General features: G+C 43.1%; 1 protein-coding gene across 4 annotated transcripts in view; it reads left to right on the top strand.

Annotated features, from left to right (window-relative positions):
- eva1aa (eva-1 homolog A, regulator of programmed cell death a) overlaps positions 1 to 18,585 on the top strand; it is a 91,638-nt gene that overhangs the window by 24,501 nt on the left and 48,552 nt on the right. For all 4 annotated transcript variants that reach the window (XM_030404780.1, XM_030404781.1, XM_030404779.1 and 1 more), the window contains 3 exons: positions 2,192 to 2,315; positions 4,571 to 4,723; positions 16,064 to 16,207. In XM_030404780.1, the coding sequence (XP_030260640.1) occupies positions 2,192 to 2,315; positions 4,571 to 4,723; positions 16,064 to 16,207 (421 nt within the window). The remainder of the gene's footprint in view (positions 1 to 2,191; positions 2,316 to 4,570; positions 4,724 to 16,063; positions 16,208 to 18,585) is intronic.

Genomic DNA, 18,585 nt, shown 5'->3' with positions numbered 1-18,585 from the left:
ATGTATCCCTGGTTATTTTGAAGAGGGTTAGGCAATGTCTACTGATATGGCATACAACGATATCCACAGTGAAATCTAGCAATAGATGATATAGTTGTTTTAAACTCAGATAAATCCATGAAAAAGGATGTTACTCTCCACCTTTGCTGCTTGAAATGAAGTCGGTGCTCTGTTTAAAAATAAACATGAACATTTTATAAGAAAATAATAAAAACAACAGCTATGATAACTTAACATGTTAGGCCTGATTTATTCTATATATTCATGTCAAAAAGTCCCACGGAAAGACCATAACCACCCATGTTTTACAACTTCTACCCTGTCTTTGGCACCAAAAGTCCGTTCTTTCTAACTGGAAATGTAAATCCTCACAAGTCAGGAATATCAGGGGTGTCGCAACTCTCGATTCAATTAGACTCTCGATTTTTGAAGGTCACGATTCAACTCAACACCTGTCATTTACATTTTCAGATTCTTCTTTAAGAACAAACATGGTGTCAAGTTGGATATGACTGCCATTTTTATGGAATGTAGGATACCACACAAAGGTTACAGTACAACGAAAAGTTGAGTTTCCGTATCTACAAAACAAGGCAGACTTGTGCAAGAAGGCGAAGTTAGAGAGAAAAAGAACACTGGGAGAGTTGCTGCCGATCCTGCTTTTGATTTCAATAATTTATATTGATTGCTCATTTCAACCAATTTTTTATTCAGAATTGAAATTGGGACACCACTTAAGAATGTATATTTTCAAGTATTTTCCTAAAACAGCTAGATACTGTACTTTTCAGCCAAAGTTAGTCATAAAGTAGGGCTGCACGAAAAATCGTTAGAAAATCGCGATCTCGATTCACACATACACGTGATCTCATTTCCACACATGGCGATTCTGAAGCATTTTATATCTCGATCTGAATCACAAGCAAATGGTCCTATTTTCCTCCCGGATTTTTTGAAGCGCCCCCAAACATAGCACTTGATTCAGTGGAGGAAGCCCACCTGCAGTTGAGTGTTTGGAAGGAGTGAGAGTGAGAAGCCGTTTATAGACAGGGCAGCAAGCCGCCAATCTGCCCGTCCTTTTGGCGGCTAGGTCCGCGGTTTTAGACGGAGGGCGGCAAATTGAGGGTCTGTGTTGGTCCGCCGATTTGCCGCCTCGGAGGGTACACTTATTTCCACCTCGCCTGCTAGATGGGCAACTGGACAGCCGCTGAGATCTGGGAGATGCTAACGACTCCTGGATCTCTAGCTTGTTGTTGTAGCGCAAGCTAGGAACGGTCGCTACTTTCAAATTAAAAGCCCCCTGCTAAGAACCCAGTTCTAAACTCCAATGGGGTGCAATGTAAAGCTCTTATTTTGAAGACAAATTCGTTGTCAATTGTTCACAGGCCAACTTCGGGCTTCACGTCACGTCACTTGTTTACGCCGACCCCAGAGGCGACTTTTGGAAAAGGAAGAATATTACGCCTCCGTTTTAGAAAGCTGACCACAGCAGCTATCACATATCACCTAGCCAAGGATACGGCCCCAATAAACACTGCACAACATGAGGGATTAAAGGATGCCCTCTCATCTTGGAGACTCTCATTTTTTCCAGAATCGTGCAGCCCTATCATAAAGGAGTAATTTGTGTATTTGTTGGGGACTATTTTTGCTCCTGTGAGTATTTACAGAAGCAGCTTGTCTTTGTCAGCCCTTTACATTCATTAATCCTTAAATCTTTGAGACTGAGGACTTACATATGTATTCAATGTGTATTGGGGGGGAGGAGGAATACACTAACATCCCGTATTCCCCCCTTCACGTTCCATGACCTGCTGTAACAAATGCTGCTCCTTTCATGTTAAATTCAGGGGGGAGGCTCTGAACAGAATCTATTCAGTCATTCCTCCAGCAAGTGGGATTGTGTTGGAATGTGCTCACCTGGGTTACAGCCGGGGAAAGATGATGAAACTAGAGAAGCCAAAAGATGCCAGGAAATGAGTGGAGTGGAGCTTTTTCCACAGATTTCTTTCTCCCGTCCTCTTTATTCTCTTACCTGCTCCTCTCCTCCATATTCCCATGGCCATAAGCAGCCTGTTTGAAGTGGTTTTAGGTTTTGCCTGCTGCTCGTCTCACCATCGTTGGCTTATTGTGCTCCCTCTAAACCTTTCTTTGGTCTTCTCCCGCTCTCTGTCACTCTTTCCCTCTTTAGAAAATGCTGGACGAGTGCCAAGACAGAAGGAGCTGTCAAGTCCTTGTCAACAGCCGCGTGTTTGGGACAGACCAGTGTCCTGGCAGCAGTAAATACCTCATTGTCTGGTACAAATGCAGACCTAGTAAGTCCCTCATCACCTCAGATCCTGACAGTGACACACATTTTCTGTTCTCCTCTGAACTGGGACTCTGTTTTTTCCCCTCTTTTCTCACACACCTCCATATTCAGTCTGAAATATAACAGGTGGGGTCACCAGTGACCATCACATGGAGGGTTGATTTCCACTGAAAATGTCCATCTCTATAAAATATATATGTACTGTGGGTGTATACAGCACACAGAGCATTTGTAGATCTACGTCATGTGTCTTTGAAGAGAATAATCCATGGAAAAAACATCAGGTGCTGATCTTTCCCCTTTACAAAGCTGTAATGCACTGAAGCTGGACAGAGCTTGTACTGTTAGAAAGCTTTGATAAATATCAGAATTCATTTCCATGTTTCTGATAATGAATTCAAAGCAACACTATGTAGATTTGTGTATTTTGTATAATTCAGCACCCACACAACACCAGGGTTGTCAATACAAATCCCAGGTTCCTGTGACAGTATAATCAGATGTAATGTCACAGGGGCTAACTGGCTAACTGCAGCTACAGTTAGCATAGTGAGCGGTTACGTTAGCAGCAAGAAAGCTATCTGTCCAAATTAATATAAATTAATAGAGTTGTGGCAGAGCAGCTGGAGGACATGGGACCCTATTACAAGCTGATGCACCATCCAAATGATTTTAAAGCTTCTTTTTTTAAGGTAAAACAGTTACATAATGATGCTTTAAATTAATTTTATACCAAAATATGTGTCTATTACCTGCATGTTTTTCTTCAATCCCATTTAAAGACCAAATTAACTTTTCGACCTTCTCGCCCTGTCAGTGGCACTCAAGTCATAAACCCGACATGGTTCTGACTGAAGATTATTATCGGGTCACAAATTTTGTACTAAAAAGGCTCAGTCATTTCTTGAGGCAGCTGGGAATTGTAGTTTTTGACAATTGTGACTGAAATTGGAGTAAATTACGTGTGTGTTTGGGACTATTTTCAGCCGTGGATGGATACACGTTGGGTGCAATACGTGTGCCCATGTTTGTCATAATAAAGACACCTGTCACCTGCAATGCAACAAATGTGCCTCACAGATATTGTTTTTGTATTATTGTTGATGATTTCATAATTTTTATGGGGCCACAGTGGAATAAAAGGACGTGTCAGGCTTTTGGTTGCAAAGACAATACTCGTTAAAAAGATCAATTCATTTACATTTGGTGTTTTATTTTATTATATGGCTTTTTTTTTATTTGTTCACAATAAGAAAAATACTGAATTTTGCTGGCCAAATTGGAAAAGGTATTTAGTTTATTTGTCACTGGACAAATGTCTTTAATCATCTAAATTGACTATAAATTCTACACTGGATTAAGCGTCTAAGTATCTACAAGAGTCTTTCCTGCATCTGCCAACTTCCCTGCTTCATTTAAAAGCAAAAAAAAACGTGCTGCGTGCCTCCCTTCCTTTATCCCATTCCTTCCACTCTCACTGTGAGCCAGGAAGCCAAGAGTATCACTCCAGAGGGGAGCCACAACAGTGCAGTAATCCCACCCAGATTCTAGTCTCCATTCATGTCTCAGTGCTGTGCTGAGCCGAGCCGCACTGAGCTGTGCAGCGGTTCACACTAGAGTGACCAGAAGTGGGCATTAATCCACTGATCCGCCTGCCCTCCCCACTTTTTCTTTCTCCTCTGGACCCCGGGGCCAATCAACAGCTCTTTGTTCACTGTCACTTAACCAATGACTTCTTGGGGGGGGGGGGGAGAGAAAGGCCGCATGGGGTGTTAGTGAGGTGCAACGGGCAGGTGTCACTGCCTCTGAAAGGAGAGGTGGATGGAGGATGGAGGAAGTGAAGGAGAAAGGGAGGGAGCGAGAGCGAACAAGAGTGAATCCATCAACGAGGGATATAACAAACCAGTCCTGCCCCCCTTTTTTTTTTCCTTGGCTCTTTTCCGATCTCTTCTTTCTGCATTCCTGTTCCACTCCCCACATGGACGGAGGAACGGCTGCTGTTGTGTTTTTATTTGCCGGCCAGTGGAGCTGCTCTGGCTGTCACAGGTCACTGTGGCTGGATGTGTGTGAGGAATGTCTCTGCATGGCTCTGCATGTCCATCGAGACGCTCTGCCTCTGTTTCTGCCTGTTTACACTGAACAAAGCCTTGTTTTGCCGTGCATTTTAAAGCTGTTGTGTGGAGGTTTAATGAAGTAAAGAATATAACAAAAAGTTTGTCTTTGTAACATTTTGTACCCTTTCTCTCCCTCTATCTCCAGACGAGTATAAGAGTAAGGTGGTCTGCGAGGAGGAGAGGATGAGGCTGAGCTGCAAACGGGGCATGCAGATCGCCGTTTACTCCGCCATGTTTGGCCGAACTCAACAGGGTACCCTGGAGTGTCCCCTGCACCACAGGAGGGCCCCGTCAGTAGGTGAGCCACCCTCTCACTCTCACACCGGTGGGAGCAGGGCAGCTGATTGGCCTCGATCCACAAGATGCAATAACTCAGTCTAAGATTAAGTTTAAGTGAAGGTTTGTCCTTTTTTAATTACAAGGGGTTGGACCACACAAAGAGGTTCTTATGTTGACATGACGAGTCAGCAAATATTTACATTGACATTTGACCTGTCCAGTATAGCTGTTGTAGCTAACTGAGAGAGCTAACTGACAGATAAGCATTTGCTATTGACCCCATTCAGGCTGAAGATTTAAAAGGAGTGGGTAACATAAAACATGGTTTACATTTTCAGACCTTACAGTAGATTGTAATAGGACTTATTATCAATTACAAATTATATTACAATTTTCCTGAAATTGACAAAAGCTATAATTGCTAAATGACTAAATAGCAGTTAGGTTAGCACTGTCCGATTTCCTGCTCATTCTAAACTGTCTGATTACTACATGTACTGTGGTTCTCCATGTCCCATGTCAATAAAAGAAAGTCATAGCTAAATTTACAAAGAATTGGCCACCAAGTTTAACAAATTGCTTGTTCATGTAAAACTTGATGCTACAGTCACGTCTTGTTCAAACAGTTGATTGCTTTTCGATTTTATGGTGCACCAGTTTTTTCTAGCAACAGTGTTAAAGATTATGACTTTCTTAACAAGCTAAAACATTTTGCATTGTATTGGTACTGCTTGATTTAGGAAATTGCAAGTTTGCTAGTAGCGATAGGTAGTAGAGAGCTAGCAGTTACTGGACTAACTTACTAGCTACTGTCCAGTAGACCAAGCAAATTTGATAAATACCACCTAGTCTACGTATCTAAGGACTTAGTAAGGATGTTACACACTAACTTAGTAATGAACCAAAAGCAATGTTATGTTTTCATGTTATGTAGGTTATGTAGGTGCTAACTACAAACAGAACTCATCATGTCATAACAATGAAAACGTGTGTGTTGTAAACATGTCAGGATCGCTGTGATCCTACCCTCTCACTGAAGTTACAAAGTGTAGATAATAGTGATGGGGGGTGACGGAGTGCCTGAGACACAATTCATCCTATTACAACATCCTATTAACCCTAACCCTAACCATTAACATGATTTTGAAACTTATTTTGAGGTAAAAAAAAAAAAAGTCGCTGTTTTCCTACCAAGGCAGGGCTCGACAGTGCGACTGTTTTGCTCGCATTTGCGAGTTGATTATTTCCAGTGCGAATAGAAAATTACATTCAGTCGCATCAGTGCGACTCCGACAAAACTGTAGTACATGCACCGTTTTGCTGTTTACGTGAGCACTGAGCAGTAAACACCCACATTTTTTCTGCCGTTTATCCGCAGTTTTGCACAAACGCCTCACTACAGCCGCTCAGTTTCTCCGGCCGCTCTGTGTCTGCGCTCGCTGCAGCTGCCTCCTCTCCCCCTCCCTCTCCTGTTGCTGCTTCAAACATGACACCGGCTTTGGGACTGACCGGCTGATGATTGGCTGTTCTGCCTTAAGTCCTGCCTCTCTTGCTGTGTTAGATTTTATTGTTCAGCTCGTACTGATGATGCGGGAACTACCGCAAAATACCCAATAATAGCCTGGCGTTTATTTGTTTCAATCACTTAACAGACCAGGCGTTTATTTGGGACAGGCGTTTAATTCCCTCCTCACAAAAATCCGGGATGAAAATGTCACAAACTTCTCCAGCTTCTCTGTGAATTCTCTGGCATCCTTCTGGGCACAACACGTGAAAAAGGCGAAAAAGAAAAACGTGCAGTGTCAGTGGTCACGTCTTCTTCCTTGATGTTTTTTCAAAATAAATTAGACTCGCAAGACAAGCATATATATAGTTTATTATTATTATTATTATTATTATTATGCATATTCTTGACTTTGAATGGGAACTGCTGTAAAGCATTTCTGTTTCTGATTCATATATTATGCAGTCAGTTTTCCATATTTTAAGTTAAATTAAATGAATCAAGACAGATGTCACATTTACATGTCAGGGTGTGGTTATTATAGGTGACTTTAAAAAATGATCCAGGTATACTGATCCCTCCACTTTGGGATAATTAATGGTACTGTTTGTACAGTGCTTTCAGAAAATCAATCACCTGAAAAATGATAACATAATTCTTCTCACAATAGGAGTGAGAGAAATGATGCATCTCAAAATATTAAATATGTTGTAATTTCAATTTTGAAATTGTAATACGTGTTATAACGCAAACCCCTTTTACTTTTTGCCACCACTGCCAGATCATACTGATTTTGCAGGGACAGACTCTCCAAACAATTAAATGGGAACAATTTCAGTTTATAAACAAGTCTTTTTTTTTCTTTTTTTTTTTCCAGAAAAACAGTTATTTTAATTCTTTTCGTGGCTGGGCCACTATAATTACACATGGGGCCAGTAAAACTCGAATCTACTGGCCAAGCGGGCCAGTAAGAAAAAAATGTTATGTTGGACACTGGGAGGCAGCCGGGGCACTGTAGCTGTGAAGCTTTAAGACCTCCACACGAAGCAGCCTGGCCGTGTCCTCAAGGGGCCTCCACTGGAGAGCTATGACCCAAGTCCAGCCGTAGAGAGGTGGCTTAGTTCCAAGCGGGTCAAGAGACCAGACTATGTTGACCGCTGGAGCAGGGACATTCTTCCAGTTTAAAAGAGCCAGTTATAACATTAAAATTAGTCTACAGGGTTAGGATTAGGCTAAATAAGTACTTTATTTGTTTGAAAATGACGTTTTTACCAAAATTGCAGAATTTTCATTGTGCTACTAGAAAATGTTGTGTGCTACTAAATTTTTCAGCATGGTAGCACAGTGCTACTTGGAAGCTTAGCGTCAAGCCCTGCAAGGGTGCTGTTTTGTAAACCCCTCAACTGATCATTCTCTTCAGAGAGTTGACAAGTGGTGATTATCACATTAACATACCCTAGAGTAGTGTTTTACATTATCATCATTCACTCATAGCATCAGTTTTGGGGTCAGTCTGAGTTCAGGAAAGGAATTGACATTTCCTATATAAAAACACCAACTGGGAATGCAAATCACGTCTGCTTGCGTTTGCATGATGTTAAACTGAGTCTCCTTGTTCTGCTTACGCTCATTTACATATTAATGATTTTGGAGAGTGGAACTGCAGGTCACCCTGGGCTTTTTTATTTTCTTCTTTTTGGCAAGATTTGTCTTCTCAAAAACCTTCCAGGCGTCATGATGCAACCAGCAGACGGGCGAAATGAAACATTTCTGTAAATGAGTTTTATACGTCGGCACTTCTCTGGAAGAGAACTACAAACTCTCAACAAAATGAAATGGTGAAATTACCATCCACACCCCTCATTATTTTACTTTCAGAATCATATCTTTCATACGTCTTTTTTTTTCTTTATTCTGTTAGGAAAGCATGCTGAGATATATAAAGCCACTCGAGCTCGGGTGGACGCATACAAACACACATTGCCAGGGGAATTGGGGTGGAATGTAGATCAGGTGTCTCCGTCATCCAAAGAGTTTGGCCCGTAGAAAAAGGGACGGGATTGAGTTCCCTCTAAGTATGTGAGTGTGAGTGTGTGTGCATGTGCGAGTGCATGGGATATCCAGATGTACTCAATCCTTGTGTAGGGGAATGTTAATGACTCTAAGCTTGGGATCTATAACAAGCATTAGCTACAGTGTTGGCCCGGGCGGCTCATTTATTCCGCTATAGCCTGCGCTGCCTTTGTTTCGTTAATGTATAGGAGATAATGGATGGTGAGGTTTGCACTTGTAAATGAGTAGCCCGGGCAGGTTTAAGTTAGCTGGTGTGTCCGCCTGTTTAATGTTGCGAAGGAACAATGCACTGCAGACATGCCCTATGTACCTTCTTTATGACAGAGGTGACAGGACGGGGTCGAGAGGCTGACACAGGCGTCAGTCAGCGGGTAATCAGAGACAGATATAAAGAAGGCATTGTGCGAGTGTGTATGCGTCTGTGTGTGTTATTGTGTTCTATATGAGCATCGAGGGGCTTTGAAAGCAACCTTAGCCAGTCCTACGCATGCAGGTGGACCAGGAATGTGCGACGGGTAGGTGTAGTGGGTGAGACGGGGCCGGCCTGATATCTGGTTTCAGACTCAGGATTAAATACAGTAGCTGAGCTCTCACTGTATTGAGGGAATATTGACTCTACTGTTACAGTTATACAAAGAGCAGATTAGAGCGGAGGAGCAGTGGTGTTTACTGTCAAATCACATGTTGACCTCGCATGTGTTTACATCCACTGGACACTCAAACGCCTCGTTGTTCCTGTTCACATACTGTACAGCATGCGTTTCTGTCTCTCTGTCACACAAACATACATGCGCACACACACACACACATATGTTTAAAGACACTTCACCCACCCACAAACACCTCCTCAGGCTGTTCCAGACAGTCTAGCGGTGCCCTAGTGGGATTTCCCCTGTCAGCTCTGTCTTTCATGTGGCTTCCATGTCACCAGGAGCAGGAAGTGAGGGTGTGTTGAGTGACAGCTTAGACACACACCGTTAATTATTTTTAAATGCTTTTCTCCCTCTTTTTGCCCTCACGTCCGAGCTGGTGCAGTGCCTCGCCTGTGTGTGTGTGTATGTGTGTGTGTATGCGCGGCCCTGCATGTCTGAATAATCTCGGGCTTGGCTGCAGCATTACGCACAAGTTTGTTTTGAGCCTATTTTGATGTTACGTCTCCTTTAAATGTGTGTTTGAAGGTGCCAACAAGGCAGGTTATAGTAATCTCCTTAACCGCACCGGCCTGGCAACCCCGACGCTGCCTGAGGTGAGAGATCAACGGCTGAACTCACACAGCCGCCTTCACCTGCCCGGATGAAATTCACCTAGAGTCAGACATTACAAGACACTACAGTAGCGGGGAGTTGCTTGTACACTATTTATTATCTAAAGTTTTCTCTGCAAATGATCTCCTTACATCTTCTAGTTCTGATTTATTATGTAGGGTATGCAGCACCAGCCAGCTGCCAAAAACACCTGCCTTGTTTGTGGAAGATTTACGTATATGTATTTGGAGGGGATGCGGGGATCCTCCTCATAAAAAATATTCAATTTCACATAATTTGGACAATAAATATATCTGTCTACAGAATGTTTGAAAAGCTAGAGCATGTCATCAACAACACACACAAAGCTTGATGATAAAAACTTGTTTAGTTTTTGTTTTGATGCTCTCCACGTTGATGTGACATTTATTTGGCTTACGTGGTGCCCATAATGGCTTTGCGTGCTGCGCCCGGGCCTTATAATTGTAGGAAAAACCCAGATATAGACGTAGGTTTTTCTTTGTAGCTTGTTGAAAACCAGCCATCATCCGGAGGTGCTTTTACGGTCCACAGACCCTGGAGACTGAAAAAAGCATTGGTGCTCAAAACATGATCAAAGTTGATGGAGAGTGTGTCTCAGACGTCAAACAGATGTCAGGATAAATAGAGAAATACTTCTAAAGGTACATTTATTTGTAATGTTACAGTGCCAGAACTTCATCAAGCAAATGCAAATGCATGATAAAGGGCTATTATTGAAATGTATTTGCATTTCCCATGAAGGTCTAGAACTACGAAAGAGGATTGAGCCACTGTTTTTACTCTTCAGACTTTCTTTTCTCAAAATCCTGACTTTAAACTCATAATTCTGACTTTAATCTCAGAATTGAAGATCGAGAAAGTAAAAATCAGAACAGTGGCCCCTCATCCTCTTCCATAAGGTACAGAAACATCACAAATAAATGTATTTTGCAAGTTAGACAGTCTGCGGGAGATGGCTTGCAATGCGAAGATCAAAACCATTACCAACACGTGTTACTGCTATTTACATTTGACACAAATTCAAAAAGAAATGCACTACAGAATTATTTTCTGGATGTAAACATTTTCTTTTCTTTTCTTCTCCTCTAAATTTGTCTTTATATATAGTTTGTTTGTGTACTTTGAAAGAACTTTCATGTTGTTTTGCAGCCCTGCGTTGCATAATGACAGATACACTGCCTTGGTCCCTTGTGTTAAGCTTGTGAATTTTGCAGACTACTTGCTACCACAGAGAGCAGCTATCTGGCTGCTTGTTGAATCCGAAAGCCCTTGAAAAGCATTTCAGACCAAAACAAGTGCATACACAGGCATGTGCACGCAAAAGTAAGCCCCCTTTGATCTCGTCTATTCCTTGGTTTTGGGGTGGGGTGGGAGTGGTGGAGTTGGACAGGTCTCGGCGGCGATGGAGAATCCTCAAAGAGAAGGGGGCCTGCCTCAGCCCTCCTCTCTCATCTGCCCCATTACCATCACACACACCTCTTGACATCTAAATAGCCCCCCACGCTTGGCATGCAAGGGTCTCGGACTGCTTTTTCTTTCCCTCTCTTTTTTTTTTTTTTTTTTTTTTGAAGGCCGCCGTGCTTTCACTTTTGAGTATGTGCTCTGAAGATGTTTTAAACCATAAGCGGTAATCGAGCGGCTGGTCTCATATGATCTCGAGCGCGCACAGCTGCAGTTCAAATTTAACATTCGGCTTTTGGAAACGTGCTCCAGTTGTTAGGGGACAGGCTGCTTCACTGTAACACTATCTGCGTTTCTGTCTGACTTTGATGCATGCGGTGCAGATAGGCTGCAGGATGTCAGTGTTGTTTTGGTCGATTTGCAGATTAGATACCATTCTGTGAAGTTGTGTGTGTTGAAACGTGTCCAGAAGAGTAAGCACAGTCCAGCTGTCAAAGTAGGTGACAGACTTTAGCGATTTAATTCTCTGTGGTGGTGAAAAACAAGCATCCCTGATGTTTATATTCCAGCTTCGCCCTGTATATGCTTTCCACAACAGTTCCATGCAGGGGTGCGAGCTATGGGCCACCACCAACTGGAATTCAGATGGAGTAACATGTTGTCAGTTTTAACACGCGTGCGAAGGGTTGACTGTTTTAGTCGGCGACTCTAGAAATAACCTCCTATCAGCTTACAAACAAATCTGGAAATATGTGCATGTGCATGTCTGTGCTAGGATGTTTGTGCGTGGCACTTTAAAGGTGCACTATGTAGTTTTGGGGAAGACATTTTAACCAGAAGAGATTTTTTTTTTATACCTAAACAAACTTAAAAAGCAAACTCTCTGTTTGGCCTCTACTTTGTTTATATGTGGCGGACCCTGCCACCTATTTAGCTTCAAACAGGCTTCTGGGGACCTTATTTTTCTCTGAGAAGAGTTTGTTATTCAGTTATGGAAAACATGTTTTCTATTATTACCTTTGAATTTGAATATCTTCTCCAAAAATTACACAGTGCCTCTTTTAAGACTGGAAATAGGTGTGTGTTATACTGGAATTCACCTTGGTGCAGCAAAATTCAATCCCTTTAAAGCTAATAGACCATTTACAGTAAGTGTGGTGTGGAAGAGTGGTTTCAAATTCATTAATGGCGTTCACAGGAAGCACTCGGTGTGTGCAGGTTTATTACACCCCACCACGCCGTCTAAAAAGTCGCTTTTCTATCACACAAAGACTTTTAATCCCACAACAATGAGTTGAGCCTCCCCGTGAAATGATACGTGTCGCCAATGAGTCAGAGTAGAAGAGGAGGTGAGGACCTCTGACAAGTTTGCCAGCCCATTGTCTTGGAAATTCCAGGAAAGCTGTGCGTGGGTGGAATACCTGGAGGATTGTTACGGACAGTCGCTGCAAGAACATTCTGGGAAAGGTTGCTGCAGAAGCATTGTGTTGTGCCTGTTTGTGTGTGTGTGTGTGTTTGTTTTTGTGTGTGTGCGTGTGCGTGTGTGTAGGGGTGTGAATCAGAAGTTTCCCTCAAGTGACCAGCATGTACTCACCCTACATTAATCTTAATATAAGGGCTCTGTGACAAGTGAAACTCAACAGCACCCGTCACAACACACAAAGTATTTGATGGTGTCATTGTAATGCCGCGGCCTTAGTTTTAATTCTGTGCAAGCAGATCGCTGGGGAAGACGTAATCCAAAGGCCGATGCTGGTTTCAAGCAGGCAGAAAGTTAGACGTACGACGGATGACTGATGTGACAAAAGGAGCTGAGCAGCGAAGAGATGCTGCTGGTACGGGGCAGCGTAACAACACACACAACAGGTGTGAGTAACTTCCAGAAGCTGTGGGTGATAGACCCATGGGTCTATTCCAGGGGGAAAGTCGTCCCTTTGCGCTTTCTTCCTGTGGTTTTCTCTGTACACGACCTCGGTCTGTAATCAGTCATGAGTGAGAATACGTGTCCAGGAAACTCCTCCCTATCCCTCAACAGCTCCTCCTGACTGTGGACCTACTGTGCGCAGGCTTGGAGGTGGTTGAGGGTAAAGGTTAGAGGTATCAGGGGTTATTCATGCCTGTTCCCATCTATGCATGTGTGACAGAGAGGGCTGTTGTATGCCTGTCTGTCTGCGTTAAAGCCGCTAATGAGAGCCAGGGGAGGTCAGACTCTGAGGAATGTTCTTTTAAACTGCACAGAAATGCTGTGTGCGTGTGTGTGTGTGTGTGTGTGTGTGTGTGTGTGTGCACGTGTGAGCATGGAGAGCCGGTGGACAAAGAATAAATGTGTGTGTCTCCATCCTCTTGTCTGTAGAAGTTTCTATCTGTCTCTGAAGTCCCCCCTGCCCTCTTACACTCTGGTCCCCCCCGGTTCTCTTCGGGCCCTCCTGATCTACTAATCACCCAGTCAGGGAATCAAAGCTGTGGCTAATGGGGGCCTGTCTGTCAGTGGGTTCCCTTGTAAGAGAGGAAGGTTTTCAGCGTAGCACAGTGGCTTAAAAGAGCCCTCTGCGGAGGAAGAAAGAGAGAGGCAGGTAGACCGGGAGGTCACTTCAGTGACATTTTTACTAGACAACATGAAGTAAAAAAAATTAGGCACAAGCCCACTTAATTAGGGTTAGGAAAAGATCATATTAGGGCTTAAAATACCTGCATTTACCGGCACAAACGTGGCTGGAAAATTTCCAAAATACCCCGTTCTGTCGGTAGAAGTGGTCTTGAACAGTGGGGTCTCATGTACTCTGAGCGTGATACAATATGTATCGTAGAAATGTTGATGTGATAAATATGTTACGTACGTTTTTAAAAGAAGTGAGAAAAAATGTCCGATGGCAATGTCTTATTCTGCCGACAGGGAGTGTTTTCTGTATTTTCAGATGAAGCTGATTGTGAATCAATCATAATCAGTGAATCCACATGTGTGGGAACTGTCTAACCTTTTAGGGTGTCCGACTGGTTATCCAGTTACATTCACTGGTTCCCACAGACTTCCACCTCGCTGCATCCTGGTTGGGAATTCCAGCGTGTCGGCTCCAGCTGGGGAGGGTCCGGTTGCCCCTTCGACCAGACACAGTTCACATTCACATTCTTAAGAAGCTTTTAGTCTTTGATCCGGTTTCATTACAAACACAATAATTTCCAGGAAATAGAGTGTCATCCTTGATTCCGAATGCCTTAATCCAATAAAAACTGGACCGGACCATTGAATGAATTCCCAGTGTTGACACCGTGCTTGACTTCCTCACTGGGACATTTGCCCTTCGACCTGAGCTGTAATTTGTTGTGGCCTGTTGACGTGTGAGCCAAGTCTTAACTGGCCTCTTCCCTCTACCTTTCTGATCTGCCTTTTTTTGGGGCCGGCCAGGGCAATCAGTGTGAAAGCACAGTGTCCACTTTCAAAGGCTCATCTCCTTGTGTTGTTCTTTAGGGGTTAGATGGAGCGTGGGGGTCGTGGAAGGCATCCATGTGGAACCACGACTCATCCACATTCCCACAAGACTCAGCTGGAGGTTCTCTCGACTTTCTTAATGCTTCTCACACCTGAGTTTGTGGTGTCACTGAAGTTCATGAAATGGAACATAGAATATTAAGTAGTTAAGCATTTAACTGGATTCCAGTGTTTAGGTTTGGTTAATCCCACAATCCTCCGCTTTTCATACGGATCCTGTTGTAGCCGTACTCTAAAATCATCTTTCTTGTAGAAGGACTATGTAAGTTTGGCTTCATGAGCTCTAAAGAGTTCATTCTGAAGTCTTCAAGCAGGTCAGTATATCATCATCTGTAGTTGTGTTATGGATGTGAGAGAGGAAGGAAGTGAGAGCGGCAGAAGGAAAAAAGACGAGCCTCATCTGTCCATCCGCAGGATGAGAGCTGCAGAACAGAGGGGTCTGGAGGAGCTGGCAGGTGCTTAGCGATGATGTATGAGAGGCACATCCATTACGCTGTCTGGACTACAAACACACACATATGCATACACACACACATGCTGGATCAGGTATCCTTCAGACAATGTGAGGCCCCAGTAAGGTCTCTGTATGTGGGTCTGATGTGGACTGAGGCTCCACCAAGGAAACCTTTATGTGAAGGAGTGTGTGATGTCCCCTTGGTCTGTGTGTGTCCAGATCTGTTTGGCTGACAGAGACTCATGTAGTCCTTTTTGCACCTCAAGTGCTACATGTCCATCAAACTCTCTACAGCAAAGTAGTAGAAGACTCATCTGCAATATGAACACTTGGTATCCAATACTTATATACTATAAACGGGCCTTTTGCCTCATGTTTCACTCACAGATGAAGGCTTGAGTTGAGAGTTTTTAAGGTCCAACGTAATCATGCCATGAGAATAAAGGCATTTTATCAGTTTAAAAGAGAGTGCCTTGGAGTTTTGTTGGGGCTTTTAGATAAACATTTGTCATATCTTAAATAAGAATATGTAGACTCTGAATCTTGTTATGTGAATGAGTCAAATGAGAACTTTTTCAAGGATGAGGCCAGCAGCAATGCAGATTTGTAGTTAGATGATTATCTCTACGCCTTACTGGTTAGTGGACTGTAAGTAGAATGAACCAGTGCAGATTCTTGTATCTTTGCGTCTGTATCTGTGTCTTTTGGTGTCATTTAAATTAAGCATAGAAATAATGTTTGGAGACAAAGCAAGGGAATGGTGCAGCCGGCAGTAGACAGCTGATGTTGGTTTAAAGCGGCGTTCATCTTCAAAGAGAAACGTAATTCTTGATGTATGGACAAAGTCAAAGAGAATCGGTTAAAGCAAACAAACGTTTCTTGCCTGTAATTTGCAACTCCCAATGACAATATTTACATTTTTGCGTGTTCCAACCTGCATGAAAGACGGTGAACGCTGCAAAATAGCTGAAACTATCTAGTCTGTGTATGTCTATTCGTACATTGACATGTTCATATTGCTTAATCTTTATTGGACCATTATGGAAGACAAACAAAAATTCAAATTTGAGGAGATTTTTTTAGCCAAGCTGCTTTTCATCCATCTGATCAGTCTAACAATTCAATACTTTTCCCTCTCTCCGTCTGTCCTTCAGACTGCCAGTCGTCTGTGGCTCTGCAGGTTCTGACCGCCCGCTGTCAGGGAAAGAAGAGCTGTCTGGTTCGAGCCTCCACCAGAGACTTTGGAGATCCGTGTTACTCCGGCACCAGGAAGTATCTCAGCGTCATCTACACCTGTGGTGAGTCCCAGCACACCTTCGCTCAGGGCTTCATTTTTTTCACCACCGGGGGGCGATGTTCACTCAATGATCAGCTTCATTTAGGCCTCGTCTTTGATCACTCAACTCGCTGTCCAAGAGTCAGCAGCTTAAAATGGGCTCTGCTGAAGTCACAGAAGAATGACATGTCTTTTTAGGGTTAGAGTTGTAATGATAATGCTATAGGGTGTGTGTGAGGAAATATGGAGGAAACACAAGCACATCTAATGTCCACTACCTGTTTTGTCAGGGACAGATCACATTTAATTTGGTTTTCCACCAGTAGTTATGCATTTGAATCACATGTAAGTTGACTATACATTTAGAAATAATAAGCCATTTGTTGTTAGTAAATGAAATATGTTGTGATGCTTGCTGTTGGATTTGGTTCCACACTGCTGGGAAACTTCTATGGCAAGGAGATTATGATTGAGAAAAAACCCAAAGTTATTTAGTTTACTGTCATAGTGGAGTAAAGAAACAAGGAAATATTCACATTATGCAGCTAGAATCAGAGGATTTTTGCCAATACGTCAATTATTAAAGCAGTTGGCAATTATTTAAAAGTTGAAAATTAATCAAGTTGCAGCTCTAGTTGCATTTATATGCTATATTTTTCACGTGTTAGTGTACGTATGTGGTCATGGACAACTTATTGATATGGCTGCCAGTGGACAATATGGGTTTCACTTACTGTGTTATGGTACACTACACTCAGTGGAAATACTGTGTCCCGGATACTATCACTGACTATACTCTTGTGTTCACTTTTAAATGAAATTCAAGGTTTCTTTGAGAATCAAAAGTGTCAGAAACATTTGGTAAACTTTAAAATGGATTCTGAAAGCGGGCAGTTTGTTTTTTTGACTCTTTGATTAGAGGAAGTGAGCAGAATCAAAGTTCAAAGCTTCTGCTTCTTCTAATTTTCCATGTTCAAGTAACATTATTCAAGCGGACTTGACAGCCTCAACAGTTGGTGAAGAAAAACAATTTTGCAATTGTTCGCTCTGACTTTTCATCTATGCGGATGAGGGAGAGAATGATGGTCTTCCTTTTTATCTGTTCCACACCCCTGGGCTAATCCTGACCTGTCAAGGCTGTAATTCATTAACCGCACACTTTGAGACACACTCAAACGCATGCACACACACACACACACACACACACACACACACACACACGCTATCCAGGCGCCTCCAGCATCAAGAATTGATCTATCAGCACTGTGGCCTGGAACGCACACACGCACCAAAATAACCAGCACATATATTCCGATCTAGACTGGGACGAAATGTTACACTTGGCATTTTAAGTGTGAATTTTGAGCTTTGCTTTTGAGGAATTTACGAGATCTGTGTCATCCCCGCTGGGCCTTGAAATCCCTGTAATGCGCCTCGGAGGACCGTAAATTAAAGTCTGTTTGTGGACCATCTTTTCTGAAGTTCTGATCACAATTTATGGCTTGTTTATTGTCTGGTTTTTGATGTTTCCCAACCCAGTCCTTTGTCTCCAAACGCTGTGTGTGTGTTTGCCAGATTGTTGTCCAAAAGCCATCCATCCTCCATTCTTTATCTCCGCGACAACCGGTCAGCTCGGGCAAGAACACACAGACTGTTCAGCTGTGTTTATGGAGTCGTTTTGCTTGAATCTCTGTCTGACCTCCCTTATCTGCACACTGATAACACACAACGTGCTCTCCCAACAGCTACGTCCTGACTCGGGTTGGTGAGCGTGGTAAAAGGCATGCAGAGGATGTGGGATGGTGAAAATGTTCAACGGATAGAGGGGGGAACGTGCTGTGAGGGGGTAAGAGATGTGTTTCCTGCGCTGTGGTGGGATTTGAGAGGGTTGAACATGAGTAAATCAGTGTAGCGGCTGCAGACATGAAGTCACTGGTCGCTCCAGGCTCCAGCAAAGTGGTAATTTTCGGGGATCCTCTTTCATTGGTGGGTTGAGTGCGTGTGGGACTGACCCCATTTGTGTCTGAGTACGGTACGGAGGATGTCTGTCTCCACATGATCGGTTTCCATATCTGTGTGTAAGTGCGTGTGTGTGGTTATCGGTAGGATGTTTTGTTCCAACTGAGAAAAAGTGGCATCTACTCACACAACGTGATTGATGGCACATAATGTTAACCACGACTGTACTTTTTTAAAGGGCTGCGACTAATGAGGATTGTCACTGTCGATGAATCTGCCTTGACCTCGTGTCATGCGACTTCTTCTCATCCTTCTTCGGAATCAGTCGAGAAGTGGAGAAAACAGTGGCCCTGAAGGTCAAAACACAACAACATTTCACAGAACAAAACAACATCACATTGTGTTTTGACCTTCAGAGCCACCGTAGAAAACAGCCAAAAG

The sequence above is a fragment of the Sparus aurata genome, chromosome 22, assembly GCF_900880675.1.
Source record: "Sparus aurata chromosome 22, fSpaAur1.1, whole genome shotgun sequence".
Taxonomy (NCBI): Eukaryota; Metazoa; Chordata; class Actinopteri; order Spariformes; family Sparidae; genus Sparus; species Sparus aurata.
The sequence above is the reverse complement of the archived record's forward strand: the minus strand, read 5'-3'. Positions and strand labels throughout refer to the sequence as shown.